Raw genomic sequence first — 17,409 nt, 5'->3', positions numbered from 1 at the left:
AACTTGGCGACTTGGCAGACGCCAGTCATGCACAGCTTCCCTCTGCTGAATACCAGAGTCGTGAGCAAACTTATTTCTATGCGCCGTACTACGCGCCTCTTCCAGCGTATATACCACAGCATTATGGGCCAAGTCATGCTGTCAATGGATTTTACCCACAGTCAGGCCTCCAGCCAAGCTTGGGCTGGGCAGAGTCTGTTCCACTTGCTTGCCCAAGCCAACACGTCAATAGTCTGTCAATGCAAGCGGGCTGGTTTAATTATGAGAATCAAAGAAGAGACTATGGCTACATGGAACCACAGTTTGATGTATATTCCGCGCCCATCGCTGATCTGGATGGGTATGGCTCGATAAGTCCAGAGCCAGAGCCAGAGCCAGAGCCAGAGCCGCTCTACAAGCCAGATGAAGAGACAAAAGCATTCTGGAGGCCAAATTTCCTCCGCTAGAGTATCTTGTATATCTTGTATATTAGAGAATAGGATGTAATGCTTATTCTGGTTCCTGGTCCTTCCACTTTGTTCGTAGACTGTCCACATCTATCCCACACTGCTCTGCCTTGCTGACAATGGAGCGGGCCTTTCCAGATACCGGAGCATCAATCATCTTGCCATCCATGGTCCACGCTCCGCGCCCGGCAGCGGCAGCTTTGTCGTCGGCAATGACGAGGCGAACAGCCCACTCGGTCTCTTCGGGGGTGGGCGCGAAGAGGCGCTGCACGGTGTCGACCTGCGACGGGTGGATGCACTGCTTCCCGTTGAAGCCCATGGCCTTGCCGCCGGCGCACTCCTCCTCGAGCGTGCGGAGGCCCTGCTCGCCGCGGAACGAGGTGCAGACGAGGTCGATGGCGCTGGGCAGGCCAAAGGCCCTGGCGGCCGTGACGATGGCGGAGCGGGCGTAGAGGAACTCGGAGAGGGACGGGGTGCGCGTGATGGACAGGTCCAGGGCAAAGTCCTCGGCGGCGAAGATGAGCCCGGCGAGGTACGGGGAGGCGCGGCAGATGGAGGGCAGGTCCACGACGGCCCTGGCGGACTCGATCAGGGCGATGATTTTGATGGGTTCTTCCGGGGGGTCGTCGTCACCAACACCACTACCACCGGCGGAAGAAGAAGAGGCAGACGGGTGGCGCCGGGGGGCCACGTGCCGCAGCACGTCGGTGACAAAGGACAGGTCGGCGGCGGACTCGACCTTGGGCACGACGACGGCGTCGACGAGCCGCTCGGGCGCCAGCGCCGTCAGGTCGTCGAGGGCACAGGCCGTGGACACGGCGTTGACGCGCACGGCGAGCTCGCCCACGGTCGGCGGCCGGCCAGGCAGCGAGGCCAGGTGCGACCGGAGCTGCGCCCGGGCCGAGGGCTTGGCGGCGGGCGTGACCGAGTCCTCGAGGTCGTAGGTGATGTTGTCGGACGCGAGGCCGAGGGACTTTGTGAGCATCTTTTGGGACGACGCGGGGACTGGTGGGGGGCGGTGAATGTCAGGCACGCTTTTTTCTCACGCCGCTATGAGGCTGGAAGAGATGTAGATGGACGGATGGTAGGTACCGTATAAGAGAGAGCGCCTGAGGGTGGCAGAGGACCTCGCGGCGGCGGCGGCGGCGGCGGTGGCGGCGGCCATTGTGACGTTTGCGAGTGAGAGATGAAGCTCGAGGCGAGGTTTTTGAGGGAAATGCAGATATGGGTCAACTGTCAAGTCCTTGATATTTGCAGGGTAAATTTTATATCAAGTCACTGAAGCGTATACAAAAGTCAACGCCATTGATATTCTTGGCCCCGAGCGATATGGAGGATGAAGCCATCTCAGTGACGTTGGCCGTCGTTTGGGTGAAGCTGGTGGTCTCCAGACCCGGACTAGCGCCACGCTTTGGCGCTGCGACGAACCAGCCAATGTACCTGGCCACGCAAATTGTGCCTGGCAAGGTACCTGAGCAAGCTTTCTCCCTCTTGGGGGGCCACGCCAGCCCCATTTCAGCTTTCCAACGTCTGGCAGCTTTACGCGACAACCACATCACCAAATTGCCGTCTTTCCTGGAGCCCGAGCAAGTCCAGACACCCAGCCGCACAGCAGGAACTTTTTGCTTCAATAGTCCCTGCTTCGTTCAATTGCAACGCGAGACTGCGATTTTTTTTTTTCCTTGTGCGACATTGAGGAATTGCATCAACGAAGGCGCGCGCGCGCAACAGGTCCCACGCAAGCCATCGATCGGACCACGTTTACAACATCCTCGCTGCAAACCCGTCATCGCGAAACGATTACCACACGGCGAAATGGACGCCGCGCAGCCTCTCCCCGGCTCGCTGAGCTGGAGGCTCTCTTCGCATCCCATTACGCTCCTGACGTTTCTCGCATTCAGGATATGTACGACGGCCCGCTGCTGCTGCTCCTCCTCCCACCACCACCCGCTCCCTCCCCTAGCGACGGGCTGCAAAGGGATAATCAACGTCGCGCATAGGCTAACATGTGTCTACCCTCCCGGTTGTAGCTAGCGTTTTGGTATATTTCCTCGGCCTGTGGGTCATCAGAAGCATGTACGTCGTCCCCATCGAGAGAGGTGATTCGCGGCAAGAGAGAGAGAGAGCCGAGAGAAGAGCCGAGAAAAGAGCCCAAAGCTAACTCCTCCCTAGGATCATGATCTTCATCATCACCATCCTCCTACTCGCCGCCGACTTTTACTACCTCAAAAACATTGCCGGCCGGCGGCTCGTGGGCCTCCGGTGGTGGAACGAGGTCGACCCGGGCACGGGCGACTCCAAGTGGGTGTTTGAGAGCAGCGAGCCCGGCACCAAGATTGTCAACCCGACCGACTCGCGCTTCTTCTGGCTCAGCCTCTACGTGCAGCCGCTCCTGTGGATCCTCCTGGCCGTTTTGGCGCTCGTCCGTCTGCAGTTCCTGTGGCTGCCCCTCGTCGGTACGTTTTTTTAGGTGTCCTCGCTTCGCTCGAGAGCTGTGTGTGTGTGTGTGTGTGTGCACATGCATGGGAATTCTCCTTACTAACGGAAACCGAACATCATAGTCATTGCCCTTGTGCTGACCGTCATGAACACGCTCGCGTTCTCGCGCTGCGACAAGTTCAGCCAGGCCTCCAACCTGGCCGGCAGCGCCCTCAGCGGCTCCAACTTGGCCGGCACGCTGGCGACCAACATGGTCGGCCGCTTCTTTTCCCGATAAAGGCGCAAGTCCGAGGGGCGCGCCCAAGGAGGGGGGGGGGGGTCCGGGGGGGAAGTCATCAGGGTCGGCTTTCCCGCAGAAAGCGGTGATGATGCAAAGCCCCGGATCCATTGGCCATGGTGTTTTTGGTGACGGCCCGTTTTCATCGCGACGAGAGCGTCGGCGGGTGCAACAGGTTGTCTTGCGCCGCCGTACGTATTGCAGCTTTCAGGGGAGCATGTGTATAATTTTAACTAGCAAATTCAAAGTGCTCGTTTTCTTTTTCTTGCTTTTACTGTCTTTTTTTTCAAAGTATTTATTCATTCTCGCGATTATGATTGGCTCACTAGCTTTTAAAAACAAAAGAGAGACAGATCTTTGGTATTTGTCCAACGAATGTAAAAACTTGGCCTGTTGTGCTCGTATCATACAAATGGGGCATGAAAACATGTCGACGCTCAGCACCGACACGGGCCAATTCACATGTTCAACGTTGGGAATGAAAAAGAAAAAGAAAAGAAAAAGAAAAGAAAAAGAAAAGAAAAAAGAAGGGAAAATCTCGCTTAATGCTAGCGCCAACAGTCTGACCGTTATCCCATATACGAATCAAGTTCAACATTACAGATCATCTCTGGAAAAAAAATTTGTCTCCTTTCAGCGTTCTGTCGTCGTCTCGCACACACACACCGGGCAGCGACTCATCCACGCCTTCCGCCCGCGCGCTGAATCTCGTGGTCCAGGTGTGCCTCCTCCTCCTCCAACCGGCGAATCTCCTCGGCCGTCATGCCCTCCTCGACGAGGTGGCGGGACAGGCCGTGCTGCTGGCCGTCCGACGACGACGACCGCTCTCGCAAGGACGACAGCGACGCCGCCCCCGCCCCCGCCCCCGCCACGTCCTCCCTGGCCGCCGCGCTGCTCCGACGACGATCGTGGCTGGTGTTGGCGGTCGGGGTGTTGTCGTCGTCGCGGTAAGGCGCAATGGCCGCGTCCGAGGCGTTGGGGCCTCCAATGTCGCCGCCGTGGCCACCGCTCCCGCCCCCGCCGCTGCTACTGCCGCCATCCTTGGGAAAGCCCGAGAGCTTCTCCTGCTCGGCGGCGCGGGTTTGGTCGAGCGCCGCCCCGGCCGCCCCGGCGTTGCTGCTGCGGCGGCGGCGCAGGAAGAAGAAGACGCCGAGAGCGGCGGCCAGCAGCGCGGCGAGGCCGACGCCCACGGCGATGCCGGCGACGGCGCCGGTGCTCAGGCCCCGGCCGCCGCCGTGGGTCGAGTCGCCGGCATCGACGGTGGGGACGCTGGAGGTGCCGTTGCTGTTGGTGGTGCCGCCGCCGCCGCCGCTAGGGATGCCCCCGACCCCGCCCACCACGCCGCTGGTGATCTTGGTCTGGGACGTGGCGTACTTGGATTGTCGCAGCGTCTCATTGGCCTTGAGAACATCTTCTGGCCTCGTGACGATGGAGAATGCGGGCGAGTAGGTGATGCCGGCTAGGTTGCTGACGTTCCAACCTATCCCGATAACCATGGGCTTGCCGAGATCGGCGTTGTTGTTTAAGATGATGTCTCTGGTCTCGAGAAGGATGCTTCTTTTCGTACCATCCCGAGGTTCTACATTGGGGGTTGCAGGTTAGCTCAGTCTTTGCCTTCTCTCCTGCCATTTGGGGGGGGCTCTTGTTTCTGTTCTTTTCTTTTCTTTTTTTTTTTTTGCCTCTTTTTCATTCCTTCTCTCTGTTATTTTGCCATCAAAGGCATGAAAAACGGAAATTCACGAAGGGGATCAAGGGTGGAGGTGTTACCTTGGTAAAGATTCCCCTCGGTAGCGTCCGACGAGGCGTTCATTATCGGCACCAGATCGGTCGTTGTGCTTTTTAACGACTTTGGCCTCTCGACGTAAAAGGACAGGCTCTGTACGAAGACGTTTTCATTGGCCAGTGTGAAATTCATCGGCCATTTCACATTCCATTGCTCCACGTTCAAGGCTACCTTTTTCCCCGTGTCGGCAAAAGTGATGTAGTGTTCGACATCGTCGTCGCGCAGACCGCCGCCGCCGGGCATGCTGCCGGGGGTCTGGAAAGGAGCATCGTTTGCTTGCGTCGCGGTGGTGATGGCTGTCAAGGGTGACGACGCAGTATCAGACCATGGTAAGGCCATGTCGTGTGTATGCCTGTGAGGTGTATATGTGTGTGTGTGTGTGTGTGTGTGTGTGTCGTAGGGGATGAGGGCGTTGCTGTCGTCGGGGAACGATCGCGGCTGTTCCCAAGTATGACTTTCGTCACGTTTGAAAATCTCTGCGCCCGTTCTGATTGTAAGTTTGCTATTCCACCGCCCAAGACTTTTTGAAAAGAAAGTTTTGAAAAAAAAAACGACAACGTCTTTGGGGGACGGAATATCGAGGCCCTAAGTAGCAGGCTATAATGAAGAAGAAGCAACGTAGACGAGAGCCCAACCGAAAATCCAGAGATATGTCGCAGGCGCAACTTTCGACTCGCCCAGCAATCGTCTTCTTCCTAACCGCTTCTGGAGAGACGGCTTTTTTTTTTTCTTCTTCTTTTGTCTCTTCTTTTCCCCTCTTTCTTGACCACAAGGCCAAGTGATCTAGAGGCTTCAGCAAGATATCAGTGGGAAAGGGCAAAAATCAAAAAATCAAAGGCAGCAAGGCAGCGCAGGACGGGGAGGGAGGGTTGGTGGTGTGGTGTATAAGCGCCCAACGGAAGAGTATGCCCTGTCTGTCCACAACACCGGATCAAGGACAAGCAGGCAGGCAGGCAGGCAGGGGGGAGGGAAGGGGGAGGGGAGGGGTCTTCCCGTGGCGATCTGCAGAGGGGAATGAAGCAGCAAACAACGGGAGAAGAAGAAGAAGAGGAGGAGGAAGAAAATACCAGCGTTTTTGGTAAGCGAACGAATGGCCAGTGAGACGAAAGGAGCAAAGGGCACAACAACTCTTTTGCTTTACTTTGCTCTGCTTTGCTCTGCTTTGCTAAATAGAGAAAGAAGGCTTCTCCGAAAGACAGGGAAAAAAAAAGGACAGCAGATGGGCAGTGCGGCTGGGGAAAAGGGTCCAGGTTCTTGTTAGTCAAGGCTGAATTCAATATCCAGGGCCTGCCATCAGCCACGAATTCTGCCAGGCTTTGGAGGGTTCATTTCTTTATTTATTTTTCTTGCAGATGACATGGGGATTCTCTCCACGTCTGGCTTGTTCAACTACTTAGGCCAAGTAGCACCTCTACCGTCAACTCTATCTGTATTCTCGATCCCACGCGTTGGGCGCTTGTCGTCGTTGCCGCTGTCATGGCCTTGACGGGGGTCCAGTTGAACTTGCTCTCTCTCGTCTCTCGTCTCTCGCCTCTCTCTCTCTCTGTCCCTCTCTTCCCCCGAGATCCGTCTCTCTGTCTGTCTTGGAAAGGTCCCGACCCGTATCGTCATCCCCTAGCAAGCATGTACTGATAACTGGTAGCCCCGGGCCAAAAAGAAGGAAAAGCTGTGCGGGTGCGGCCGCAGCCTTGTTCCACGACGGCATCATTGCAGGGGTCTTCTTGCAAGGATCCGTCATTTCACACACACACTTTTTTTCCCTGATGGACTGCATTCTTCCGTTTTGTTGTCTCGGGCGGTGAGCATCACAATTGCCCCGTCGCATCTTGGCACTCATTTGAGCATCCATCGATGGTATAATCCATACTGGTAGTTTAACTCTTCTCATGTTTTTCTCGAGCGGATGAACCCGCAGCTCTGTCTCTCTCCGCATCAGCGATTCGCAAGACCCGCAGCGGCTGACCCAGCACAGCACCGCAGGGCTCGTTTACACATCCTGTCTGTCTCTCTCTTCTTCTTTTTTTTTTAAAAAAAAAACATTCTTTCTTCTTTGATTTCTTCACTCTCAATTCACGAATGAGGCGTTTCAATGTTCTAGCGCAGTTCTCCGAGGGTAGGCGGCGGAATTCTACCTACTTTTTTTTAGTACCTAGTAAGCCTGACAGCGCCGACGGAGAGGCTGTGTACACACACCTTGTGCTAAGAATAGCCAACGGCTGGCGACTAAAATATGGCTTGGTACGGATACATGGACAAGCAACCCGTGCGATGGCTGAGCTGGAATTCACCAATCAACATGCATGCATGAGACCTTTACTAAACTTGGAGGGTGTGGGGAGCGGAATTTTATGTATGCCTTTTTCCACATCATTGTTCAGTTTTTTGTTAAATATTACATAGGCCACGTCCTGATGCCCACCTCTCTCATCGCCAAAGAGAAAAAGAAGAGGGAAAAAAATTAGGATTTCCCTCCCCTTTCCCTTTCCCTTTCCTTCCCTTCCAGAAAAGAAGAATAAACATCAAAATGTACCAAGAAAGAGAAAGAAAAGAAGAAAAGAAAAAAGCCCAGTTTGTGTAAAGGACCAAAAAAAAAAAGACAAAAAAAGACAAACGCCCCGAGCCGGGATATCTTTGTAAAGCTCTTTATGCAAACGTCATGGAAATCTCCTTTTCCTGTCCAAAGTCGTCGTCATCCAAATCGTCATGCTGCGACGGCTCCGACCACGGGTCCGCCATGGCCATGTCCGGCAAGGTCCTGGCCGTCGTCAGAGCCGGGCGCGTTCGCCTTCGCAGCGCCTCGTCCGCCGTCGACAGCCCCTCGTCGTCAAACGACGTGTCGAATGTCATGGAAATCTCCCCCTCCTCCTCCCCGTAGTCGGGCTCCGCGTGATACGCCGCCGTGTTGACCACACCGTTGTTCCAGCTGGCCTTGCGCGTCACCGCGTGCGGCCCCCCGGCCCCGAGCGTCGACGTCCGCATCGGCAGCGCCTCGGCGCTCTGCGTCTCGCGCAGCGCGTTGGACGACGAGTCCTGCAGCTGGCTCACCGTGGTGGACCTCGCCGACGTCGGCCCAGACGATGACGGAGCCGCGACAGCAGCGGGAATGTCGAGCTTCATCGGCGGCAGCGTCGACTGGATCTCCTTGATCTGCAGCACCTCCGGGTCGGCATCTTTGAAATTGGACTCGTTGGCCAGCTCGGCGCGGATGGCATCAATATCAAAGAGAACACCCGAATTTGATGACGGCGACGCCTTGATGGCCCCACCGTTGCCGTTTTTGGCAGCCTCGGCGGCGGCCGTCTCCTCGTAGACCTCCCACTCTTCCCTGTCCGTCTTTTTCTTGCGGCCAAAGAGACTGAAGCGCGACTTGCTGTTGCTGGCCTTTTCCTCCTTTTCCAGCTCCTTGCGTGCCTCCTCAATCTCGTTGATGAGCTCGCGCTGCCGCTCGCCGTGGTTCTCTGGATCCGGATCCTCGATTTCGCTAAACTCTTCGCTCGTCACCGTCCATCCGCACTTCATCAGCAGCACCGGCATCGCCGTGCGGTACTCCATATGACCAGCGACTTCTTCCGTCACGTCCATGTTCTCGATCCACGGACAGTCCTCGATGGGGCCCAAACCAGCTACCTTGCGGATACCGCCATTGGTGAGGCGGAACAGGTAGCCCAGGATCCAGTCGTTTCGGTTGTATCCATTGACAAAGCGCCCAGCCACGACGGTGCGGGCTCTGATGTATTCCTCCTTCTTCACCACAACTGGCGACCCAAAGAGGTAGACATTCTGCACGAGCCCGTACGCTCCCTTCTTGGCCAACTCTTGCAGACACGAGTAGATGACTCTGGACCCGAGAGAGTACCCGACCAGCGTGATGGGCCGGGTACCCAGCCCACGCTCAATGATGGAGTCTGCCAGAATCAGACCCGCAGAGGTTGCTCTGTCCAGCGAAACCGCCCACGGGTTATCAATGAGGTATGATAGCTTTGTCAGCACCAGCGGTAGCTGCAGCGCGGCCATCAGGCTCATGAGGATGGTGCTTCCCAGAATCTGCTGCAGGCCTTGCGTCAGAGCCTCCGTGGCCAGGATATTGATGGTGTCACCCATGCTGCGGAGCATCTCCGGCTCCCACAGCACCGAGTAGAGATCGCCCATGACGGGGTCGACTGTGCTGTACGGCAGGCGGACGTCATCCATCTTGCCCGTCAGCCAGCCAGACACGGTCACGATGAGGTTGACGCGCTTGTTGTTATGTAGAGGCCTGTACTCAAATGTCTTGACGGCACCCGTTCGTCGGCCCGCGGCGCGTACTCCAATAAAGCTACCAGACGCAGCGGCCGACGAAGTGATGATGGCGGCGCCTCCGGCTCCTGCGAGGAAGCTGCCGGTACCCGAGACACCAATGGTGGTGAAACCGGCAGCGAGGCCGGCACCAATGACGGGTGCCAGTAAACCAGCCGATAAGCCAATGACGAGGCCACCGCCCACAGTGGCCAGGCCCATCAGCATATATCGCCGCTTCAGAGCCTGCTTCCTGCGCTCCTCCATGTGCTCGTCCTCGTTCCAGTTTTCCTTCTCGGCAGCCTGCTGCATTTCCAGCGCATCAGTCACTCGCTTCTCGAACCGGCAAATGTCGATCCAGCTAATGTCGAGCGACTGTGCCACACGCTCCAGCAGGATCCTCGAGCGCGCATCGTAGATGGAGTCTGCAATCAGCACGAGGAAAATGTCGCAGAGCACAGTCCATCGAAGATCAATATCGATCTTGTCAGTATCTGGCATCTGGGAAGGGGTCTGCACGTCAGGGACGTGATCCGCTTCGGTCGCTTGATATGGCGGCGGCGCCTCGGCAGGCTTCTCATCTGACGGTGTTGAGCTGATGACGGAACTCCGTTTCGAGTCAGCCATGGGATTCTTGACCCGCGAGTTGGCGAGTAGAGTCGGCGTCAAGTCGCCGGGTTGGACGCCGTGCTCGGCGATCTGCTCAATCATAATCTGCTCGGCCTCACTGATATCCATGTGGGCATATAATCTAATCATCATCTTTTGCCCCCACATCTTGGTCGCCTCGGTGGACAGGTTGACCAGCTTCTTCACCTTCTTGAGCGCTTCCACCTTTTCCGACTCATTGACGAGAGTAGCAATCTCGAGGCGGACGAGGCCAACGTAGGCGATACGCTGGCCTTCGGTGAGGAGGTCCTTGGTAGCCTGCATCTGCGATACAGCATCTCGGGCGTCGTCGTCATTCATGCTGGTGCCGCCGGCATTGGCGTCTTTGAAGAGATACTGCGTATGCTCGTCCATGCTGGTCGCTGATTCGGCATCCTCATCCATGACAACTCGAGTGTAGCCTTTGCCGGCGCCGCCAAGACCGGCATAGCCGTAGGCTTCAACGTCGTCGTCCTTCATCTCGCGAGCTATAAGTTTGTTGTCGTCATTGTACATGTCGTAAGGCGCAAAGGCTGGCATTTCCTGCCAGCCCTCATCCGCATCTTCCTTTTCATTCTCTGGTCGGGCCGAAAGCTGTTGGTGGGAGAACTCTGAGATGCCCATGCCGGTACTAGCGACACTGGCATCACGGTTGTGGGCAGCTGTGGGGTTGGCAGACGGCAGGGCGGCGTTGACGTCTTGGCTCACGCGGGCACGATTCGAGGCACCAGTCGATGCACGCGGACGGTGCTTCCCGTCTTTGGTGTGTGATGCAACGGGTTCTCGGTCGAGTCGTGGTTTATCGGCAGCGTCGGTGAGGATCACGGGAGCTTCTTGTTCAACTTGCTCGGGCTTCTGCGACGGCGACGGCGCGACTGGTGTTGTGGCCTCTGGTGTTTTTTCCTTTTCCTCCATCTCGGATCCCGCGGCGCTCTGATTTGATTTTACAGCATCTTTCTTTGTCTCTACCGATTCTCGATTCTTCACCGTACCCTCCGTGGGCGGCGACGCGGCTGCTGCCGCCTCGGGCTCGATGACCGTCTGCGCATCTTTAAAGTCGGCCTCGTCATTTTCGCTCTCAATCTCGGCCGCCTCAACGGGGGCGGGCGTTGGCTCGACATGGCCGTTGACGGTGGCTTTTAGCTGCTCCTTTGCGGCGCCTTGCTGCGCTGCGGCAGTAGCGGGAGGCTCTTTGGGTTTCAGCTTCGACTCTGGCACCTCTTGCGCGGCGTCGGACTGCGCCTGTTCGTCGGCCGTCTTCGCGGCGGCCTCTTCGGGCGTTGGCGTCGGAAATCGTCTGATGGGCAAGCCGAAATCGTCGACCGTGGGCTGCGTCATCGTGTGCTGCTGAGCGGTGGGCGCAACGGTGGGCGGCGCAGGGGCTTCCTTGGCCGTGCCCATTCTCCAGGATCAGACGGAAAAAAGGAAAGAAATTTGGGACGAGGAAAAAAAGAATAATGTATAATGGACAATTTCAAAAAGAAAAAGAAAGAATCACGCCCTCATCCCAACAGTGACTCTTAGCTCTATCCGGACGGGACGTGATTGATCATGATGGGAGGGTTCGAAGTCGTCTTTGGGGGGCTGCTCTGCTTTGATGGAAAAGGGCGGCGGTCGGCCCAAAGCGAACAGTTGACGGGTCCACATGTAAAAATGCCCACCTCCTAAAATGGAGCTACCTACGACTACCAACTTACGGTACGAAAAGGGAGAGGTTCAGTGGGTTTGGCGGCTTGGAGGGGTTTTTTTAGCGGCGGAACAGCAACTGACGGCGTCATGCAGGTCCCAGATGCCCTGAACATGCCAAGAGGTGCCTTTCAGTACGTACCTACCTAGGTACATACCTTATACCTGACAACGAGGCAAACTCGACATGATGAAACGCGGCACCCGATGCATCAAATTGGTCGAGGGAGATGCCTTGCTCCTTGTGCTCGAAGTGACAGTCCAACTTGACATCTCGTCAATGTCCACAAATTTTTATCCTTTCTCTCCTTCTGTTCTGATTTTTCTTTCTTCATCAAGCACGATACGGAATGCTAACCCCTAATAACAACTCAATTGCTGTTGCCAAGCATCTCCATATGCTGGCTCTGCAATTTCCCACACCCCAGGCTGCGCCTCTCCATTCTTACGTACCAGAGAGCGGTGCACCACCGTTGTCGAGAAATCAGAGTTTCTCGTCAAATTTGCACAACTCGTCGGGGTGGGGAGGAGCTCGGGAATGAGACAATGCTGCCATTGTCATGACGTGTTTATCCCCCGTCCAACTCGCCTCCACATCTGCCGTGAAACGGCCAGACACCGACGCTGTTTGACATTATTACTACCGACTTATTACTGGGACGCAGCAAAACGTAAAAAAAGCTCCCTCGGATTGCCCGAGCAGGATATGCCATGCGTACTGTTCTGGTAGGGTATTATGTTCCATTGTGCTTTTTTGATATGAATAATGCCGTGACTAGACCCAAAATAAAAAAACTCCAACAAATCCAAGCACATGCAGACTCGTAAATGCCATGCTACTCATCGCCACCCTCGCTGACCGCGTCGCGCGTACCGCCGGCAACGCTCTCTCCTGTCGCTCCCTCGCCCTCGCCCTCGCCCTCGCCGTTGGCCTTGGCCCTCCGCCTGCGCTTCTTCTTGGGCTTCTCCGCCGCTGCCGCCGCCGCCGCCTCCTTGGCCTCTTGCTTTTGCTTCCTCCTCCTCTCCTCCTCAATCTGCTGCGGGTTCTTCTTGGACTTTTTCACCGACAGCGGGTTCGGCTCCTTTGTGGCGCCGTACTTTTTCTTCTTCTTTTCCGCGACGCTCTCCAGTTTTGCGCCGCCGCCGCCGCCGCCGCCGCCAGCCTCCTCGTCGGCCCCGTCGTCGCTGCCGTCGTCGTCGTCGTCCTGTCGCTTTCGCTTGGCGCTGGGCGTCGTCTTCTTCTTCTTCAGCTCCGCGCGGAACTTGGCCTTTTCCTCGCGCAGGCGCACCTCTGCGCTGTCGTCCGCCATCGGCTCCAGGATCATGACGCTGCGCTTGATGTAGATGAGCGGCACCGCGCGCACGCCGCGCAGCGCACGCCGCACCTCCTGGCTCTGGCTCGCCACCACGTAGCGGTGCTTGTTCTGCCCCGTCTGCTTGGGGTCCACGACCGAGGACAGGCACTCGAGCGTCGACAGCGGTTTGGGGTACTCGTCCGGGTGGTGCCCGCAGCGCCGGCGCTCGTAGTTCTTGGCCAGCTCAATGGCTTCGCGCATCCCGGGCTCGTTCTTCTTTTCGTACAGCTTCCGAATCTCGCACTGCGTAATCACTGCGTTTTTTTTTTCCCTGTCAGCCAAGAGGTTCGCAGCACACCAAGGCCCCCCATCGTAACAAATCAGTTCGGCCAAACTTACTAGGCTTGACCTTGCCGTGCACTGTGCGTTCCAAACCCGCCGCCAGGTCCATTTTGAATCGGCAGGCATCTTCCACCATTTCCGCGTCCACTGCCTGCGGTGTTAGCGAGCTTTCTCGGTCCAAATCGACCGCACGCCGGTGCGGGTGACTGGAGCTCCTACCCAGAACTTGATAGGCCTCACGGAAGCCAAAAGTCATGCAATATTGCTCCATGAGCTTGCGATATTGCTTAGAGCGCTTTCCTCTCATTTTGACGGTATTCTTGTGGCCGAATCGCTATTGAAATCGTGGTTGCCCATGCAAACGCTGGTACTTTTTTTTCCTTGGATGCAGGCCAGAATAAATTTCTTATCGCGTCGCGGGAGCGGGTCATGCACGTGCGATAAAGAAAGTGACTCGCCGTCTTTGGTGGAGCTACCGATCTGGAAACGGCCGGCGCAGGCCCGGCCGCGGCCACGGCCCCCCGCAAGGTGTCCACCGCCAACAAGAAATAGCTGCTCCAACCTTTTGCGGGAAGCGGCGAGCATGGGTAGTTGAAGTAGTTTGTTTGTCATGATCTGTCGGTGATTTTTTTGATGGGATGGACCGATGTAGTGTAGAACCCTTCACGAACACGCTCATCATTGTAGCACGAGTCGTCGGACCTGTCCTTTCCCTTCAATTGCAGGGGCCATTTTTTCATCCTGGGCATCATGTTTATACCATCTTGCTGCTCCTTCAAAGCCAAAGGATAGCAATTGTGTGTGTACGAGCCTGGATCCAGTTCTAGTGAGACAGGCACTTCACAATTGACGTCGTAATTTGGACAGGTGCAACGACATTTTGCCACCTGGCCACGAGATTTTCTGGACACGGTGACGAAAATCGTGCTTTGATCTAGGCTGAGCTGGCCAAGGACTCCTGTGCGTATTCGAGTCTTAGCCAAGGGACAAGTAGATGCGATGTGCAAATAAACACTGCATGCGGCGGATTCGATACTACTCTTGACTTTTTCCCAACGAGGAGTAGTAGCCGCCATCATGTCAAAGCACCTCGGCAGATACAGAGACGGTTTTGATCATCGTATATGACTATTGAGAGTATTAAAGATAAGAAGCGAGCCAGAGATGCTATGGTCAGGGTGAAAGAAAAAAAAGCAGAAGAAGAAGAAGTCGCTCCGTGTCCATGACGCCCAATAATGCAAAATTCCATGCGAAATGATTTCGTGAGTATTTCTTTCAATGCTTGTTTCTGTCGCGTCAGGGCTCCTGGCTGTTTTCTACACAGAGAGCGGCGACAACGCTAATGTCATCCATCTTGCCTGCGCGCACAGTCGTTAGCATCGTGACCTCTTCCGCTATTTCAATTCCGAGCTCCAATTCTCCCGCAGCGTTCCGAGTTGACTCACCTCCTTCGCTGGCAAGGCCTTCTTCGATGGCGTGCTCCATGAACGGGCTCTGGGCATACGGATCGGACGCAATGTTCCTGGCCGCGGCGACGAGGTCCTGGGCGGCCTGGCGCATGCCGCCGTTGCGCCCGCCGCGGCGCGCCTCGGGGGCGAGGCCCGGCGCCGTCGACTTTTCCCAGCCGTCAATGCTGGCCGTGACAATGTCGACAATCTCGTGACTCCACAGGTTGTCGATGACGCCGTCGCTCATGGCGAGCACCACGTCACCGACCTGCAGCTCGACGCGATCGACGACGGCGTTGTCCTCGGGCGTGTCGGGGCTGTTGGTGCCCAGCTGGCGCGGGCAGTCGAACCAGTGCCACTGCTCCTTGGTCTTGAAGACGACCGACTTGTCGCGGGGCCGCACCACCATGACCTGGCAGTCGCCGAGGTTGGTGACGTACAGGAGCGGCACGGGCGGGTCGCCGGACGCCGCTCCGGACGGTGTCGCAAAGTGCAGCTGGGCGCCGCAGGCCGTGGTGGTGCCCTGCCAGTCGTGCGCTTCCGTCGCTTCTAGCGTTTTCTTGTATGCGGTTGAGAGGGCGGTGACAGGGTGCGGCTCGATGCCGGCCGCGTCGCCGGGCGGGGTGGTCGCCGCACGGATCAGGTCCTCCTCTATCGTGGACGACCAAAAATGGAGTATCAGCCGAGCCCATAGCCTGTTGTTGCCGCACCAGGTTAGCAAAACTTGTTATCCGGTCTGAACGGGCTTACTCATCCAACGCAGAGAGGTAGGGAGGGGGGGGCAAGGAGGACGTACCCAGCGTGGCCGCGCGGTCGAGTCGCCCAGGCTCCCACGCCGTCGTTGGCGCAGATGAAGAAGTCGCTGGCGTAGATGGCATCGTCGCCGTTTGTGAGGCCCCGGATCGGCTCGCCGTCAACGACGGCGCGGTGCGTGCTGAGGGGATCCGAGAAGGAGGCTGAGGGCCGCGAGAGGAAAGGGGGAGGAAACGGGCGCGGGGGACGCTTTGCGAAGACGCCGACGCCCGTCTCGAACCGAAATGGTAGTCGCGGCAGCTGCCGGTGTATATTCTGCTGTTGCTGCTGCTGCTGCTGCTGCTGCTGCTGCTGCTGCTGCTGCTGCGGTTGCTGGTTTCGCCCCGTATCGCTCTGACGCGCCGCATCACCGTCGTCGCCGTCGCCGCTGCGCTCCTCTGCGAGCGTCGAGTGCGCGCGCGCGTTGCCGGGGCTGCCCCGCGACGAGATAAGCACTATGCGCAGCAGCTGATGTGAGGGAGGAGACGCCCATGAGGCCGCAAGCGCCGGGCGGCGTAATATTCGCATTCCGGCCGCATATGCTAGAGCGGACCCTGCAAGGGTCGCAAACCGTGGGCTGTTGACCGGGTTGTAGTTTGGCAAATTTTCAAAAGTTGTAATGGTCAAGTGTGTGAACTTTGCGTGGTTCGTGTCCTCGACAGGTCCCCTTGGGAGGGAAAAAAAAAAAAAAACTAAGACTCGTACACCAGGAGCGCCTGATGCTTCGGCGCCGGCCGTTGCTGCACGTGACGGCGCGATAGGTCAGAAGGCTTACATGGCGAGGCGTGACTCGTCCGCTGTGAAGCAGATCATGTATTTTCAATTTATTTTTGGTTCTTTCCTAACTGATCATGGTGTTGTGGTGTGACATTCTCCTAGCAGACATTGGCTGGCGACATCGGCCCAAGTCGTACCACATATGCATATGTAAGTCGTGATCGCTACGTGTTCCAAGGTACTCGAACACGCAGTAACTTTACCCGCCGTCTCAACGCTGCTTCAAAGCTTTGCACAAGCGAATATCTAGCTGAACTATTCTAAGGGCCATTAATCATATCATACCAGCGCATTTCAGCTACCCTGCACCAGGTTCCGATACCGGGAGTCTCACCAAGGTCCCCGGTCCATGGCTTCAGGGTAGGGTAAGTTGCATGGCGAGTAAGGTATGATGTTATCCAAACAGTGGGACGACCAAAGATGGGAGGAGGCATGACGTCACTGGCAGGGTCTTTCTCTGTTCTATTCCTCCGAGGCCAGCATAGAAGGTCAGGATATAAAAAGGCCAAAAAGATGCGGAAAAGAAAAATTGAGATGGAAATGGGAATGCAGCGCAGGTGCAACATGTCTTGGCCTACCTAGCGATGGTGATACCATGATATCTACTTTTAGTGCTACTTGGTCGGGTTCGGGCGCCCCGTCGCAGATGGCGTCGGATGACCTGGAAAGGCAGGCTAACCCGAGGCTCGATTCGTCGAGGATTGGAATGACGTGCACTTGACCCCGGAATCACCAATTCATGTACTCACGCGATGCTGCTGGCACAGTTGATGGGACCGACAAGGCTCAAGATGAGGCCACGCAAAGAGAATGCGGAATCAGTGGCTAACTAGTTGATGTCCGATGCAATACTGCTGACAGTTGTGTGCTCATGCGCGGAATCGACTGCGACTGGAAATACATTACGGATCCTCAGGCAGTCTCATTTTTAGCGTTAAGAAATGGGCAGCATCAAACTACCTATCGGAGAGCTAGGCACTGTCGGGAAGCGGCTAATCGGCAGCTGTGCCATGCTCAGAGAGCCAAATGAGGAGTGCATCTGTATCGAACATGGTGATCAGACAGAACGCCAGCAGCAGACGTGTCGTCGTCAGAATGATGGCGCAGCCAGGTTTGCCGCCAGGGGTTGTGTACGCCACAATTTTCAAATGTCTGGCATGGAAGGATCGTACTCAGTACAAACAGAAAGAAACACGTTGAC

At 56.5% G+C, this 17,409-nt stretch overlaps 6 protein-coding genes across 6 annotated transcripts; 1 reads left to right on the top strand and 5 right to left on the bottom strand.

Moving 5' to 3' along the window:
* Nucleotides 1-489: 489 nt before the first annotated feature.
* Nucleotides 490-1,611, bottom strand: V2A60_000060 (Pyruvate/Phosphoenolpyruvate kinase-like domain-containing protein; the record flags this gene model as incomplete). Its single annotated transcript, XM_083251432.1, has 2 exons — nucleotides 490-1,451; nucleotides 1,539-1,611. The coding sequence occupies 2 exons, from the start codon at nucleotides 1,609-1,611 to the stop codon at nucleotides 490-492; spliced, it is 1,035 nt and encodes a 344-aa protein (XP_083107558.1).
* A 650-nt stretch (nucleotides 1,612-2,261) lies between these two features.
* V2A60_000059 (DUF846 domain-containing protein) lies at nucleotides 2,262-3,162 on the top strand (the record flags this gene model as incomplete). Its single annotated transcript, XM_083251431.1, has 4 exons — nucleotides 2,262-2,352; nucleotides 2,477-2,522; nucleotides 2,619-2,902; nucleotides 3,008-3,162. The coding sequence occupies 4 exons, from the start codon at nucleotides 2,262-2,264 to the stop codon at nucleotides 3,160-3,162; spliced, it is 576 nt and encodes a 191-aa protein (XP_083107557.1).
* Nucleotides 3,163-3,839: 677 nt separating this feature from the next.
* Nucleotides 3,840-5,284, bottom strand: V2A60_000058 (uncharacterized protein; the record flags this gene model as incomplete). The annotated part of the gene is made up of 2 exons (XM_083251430.1): nucleotides 3,840-4,741; nucleotides 4,930-5,284. 2 exons carry the CDS (start codon nucleotides 5,282-5,284, stop codon nucleotides 3,840-3,842), a joined length of 1,257 nt encoding a protein of 418 aa, XP_083107556.1.
* Nucleotides 5,285-7,588: 2,304 nt separating this feature from the next.
* V2A60_000057 (uncharacterized protein) lies at nucleotides 7,589-11,269 on the bottom strand (the record flags this gene model as incomplete). Its single annotated transcript, XM_083251429.1, has 1 exon — nucleotides 7,589-11,269. One exon carries the CDS (start codon nucleotides 11,267-11,269, stop codon nucleotides 7,589-7,591), a length of 3,681 nt encoding a protein of 1,226 aa, XP_083107555.1.
* Nucleotides 11,270-12,390: 1,121 nt separating this feature from the next.
* On the bottom strand, nucleotides 12,391-13,498 carry V2A60_000056 (rRNA-binding ribosome biosynthesis protein UTP23; the record flags this gene model as incomplete). The annotated part of the gene is made up of 3 exons (XM_083251428.1): nucleotides 12,391-13,163; nucleotides 13,249-13,338; nucleotides 13,411-13,498. The coding sequence occupies 3 exons, from the start codon at nucleotides 13,496-13,498 to the stop codon at nucleotides 12,391-12,393; spliced, it is 951 nt and encodes a 316-aa protein (XP_083107554.1).
* Nucleotides 13,499-14,487: 989 nt separating this feature from the next.
* V2A60_000055 (uncharacterized protein) lies at nucleotides 14,488-15,959 on the bottom strand (the record flags this gene model as incomplete). The annotated part of the gene is made up of 3 exons (XM_083251427.1): nucleotides 14,488-14,549; nucleotides 14,637-15,334; nucleotides 15,436-15,959. The coding sequence occupies 3 exons, from the start codon at nucleotides 15,957-15,959 to the stop codon at nucleotides 14,488-14,490; spliced, it is 1,284 nt and encodes a 427-aa protein (XP_083107553.1).
* Nucleotides 15,960-17,409: the final 1,450 nt, after the last annotated feature.

This window comes from Cordyceps javanica, chromosome 1, assembly GCF_051103115.1.
Source record: "Cordyceps javanica chromosome 1, complete sequence".
Taxonomy (NCBI): domain Eukaryota; kingdom Fungi; phylum Ascomycota; class Sordariomycetes; order Hypocreales; family Cordycipitaceae; genus Cordyceps; species Cordyceps javanica.
This window is presented reverse-complemented; position numbering and strand designations above follow the sequence as displayed.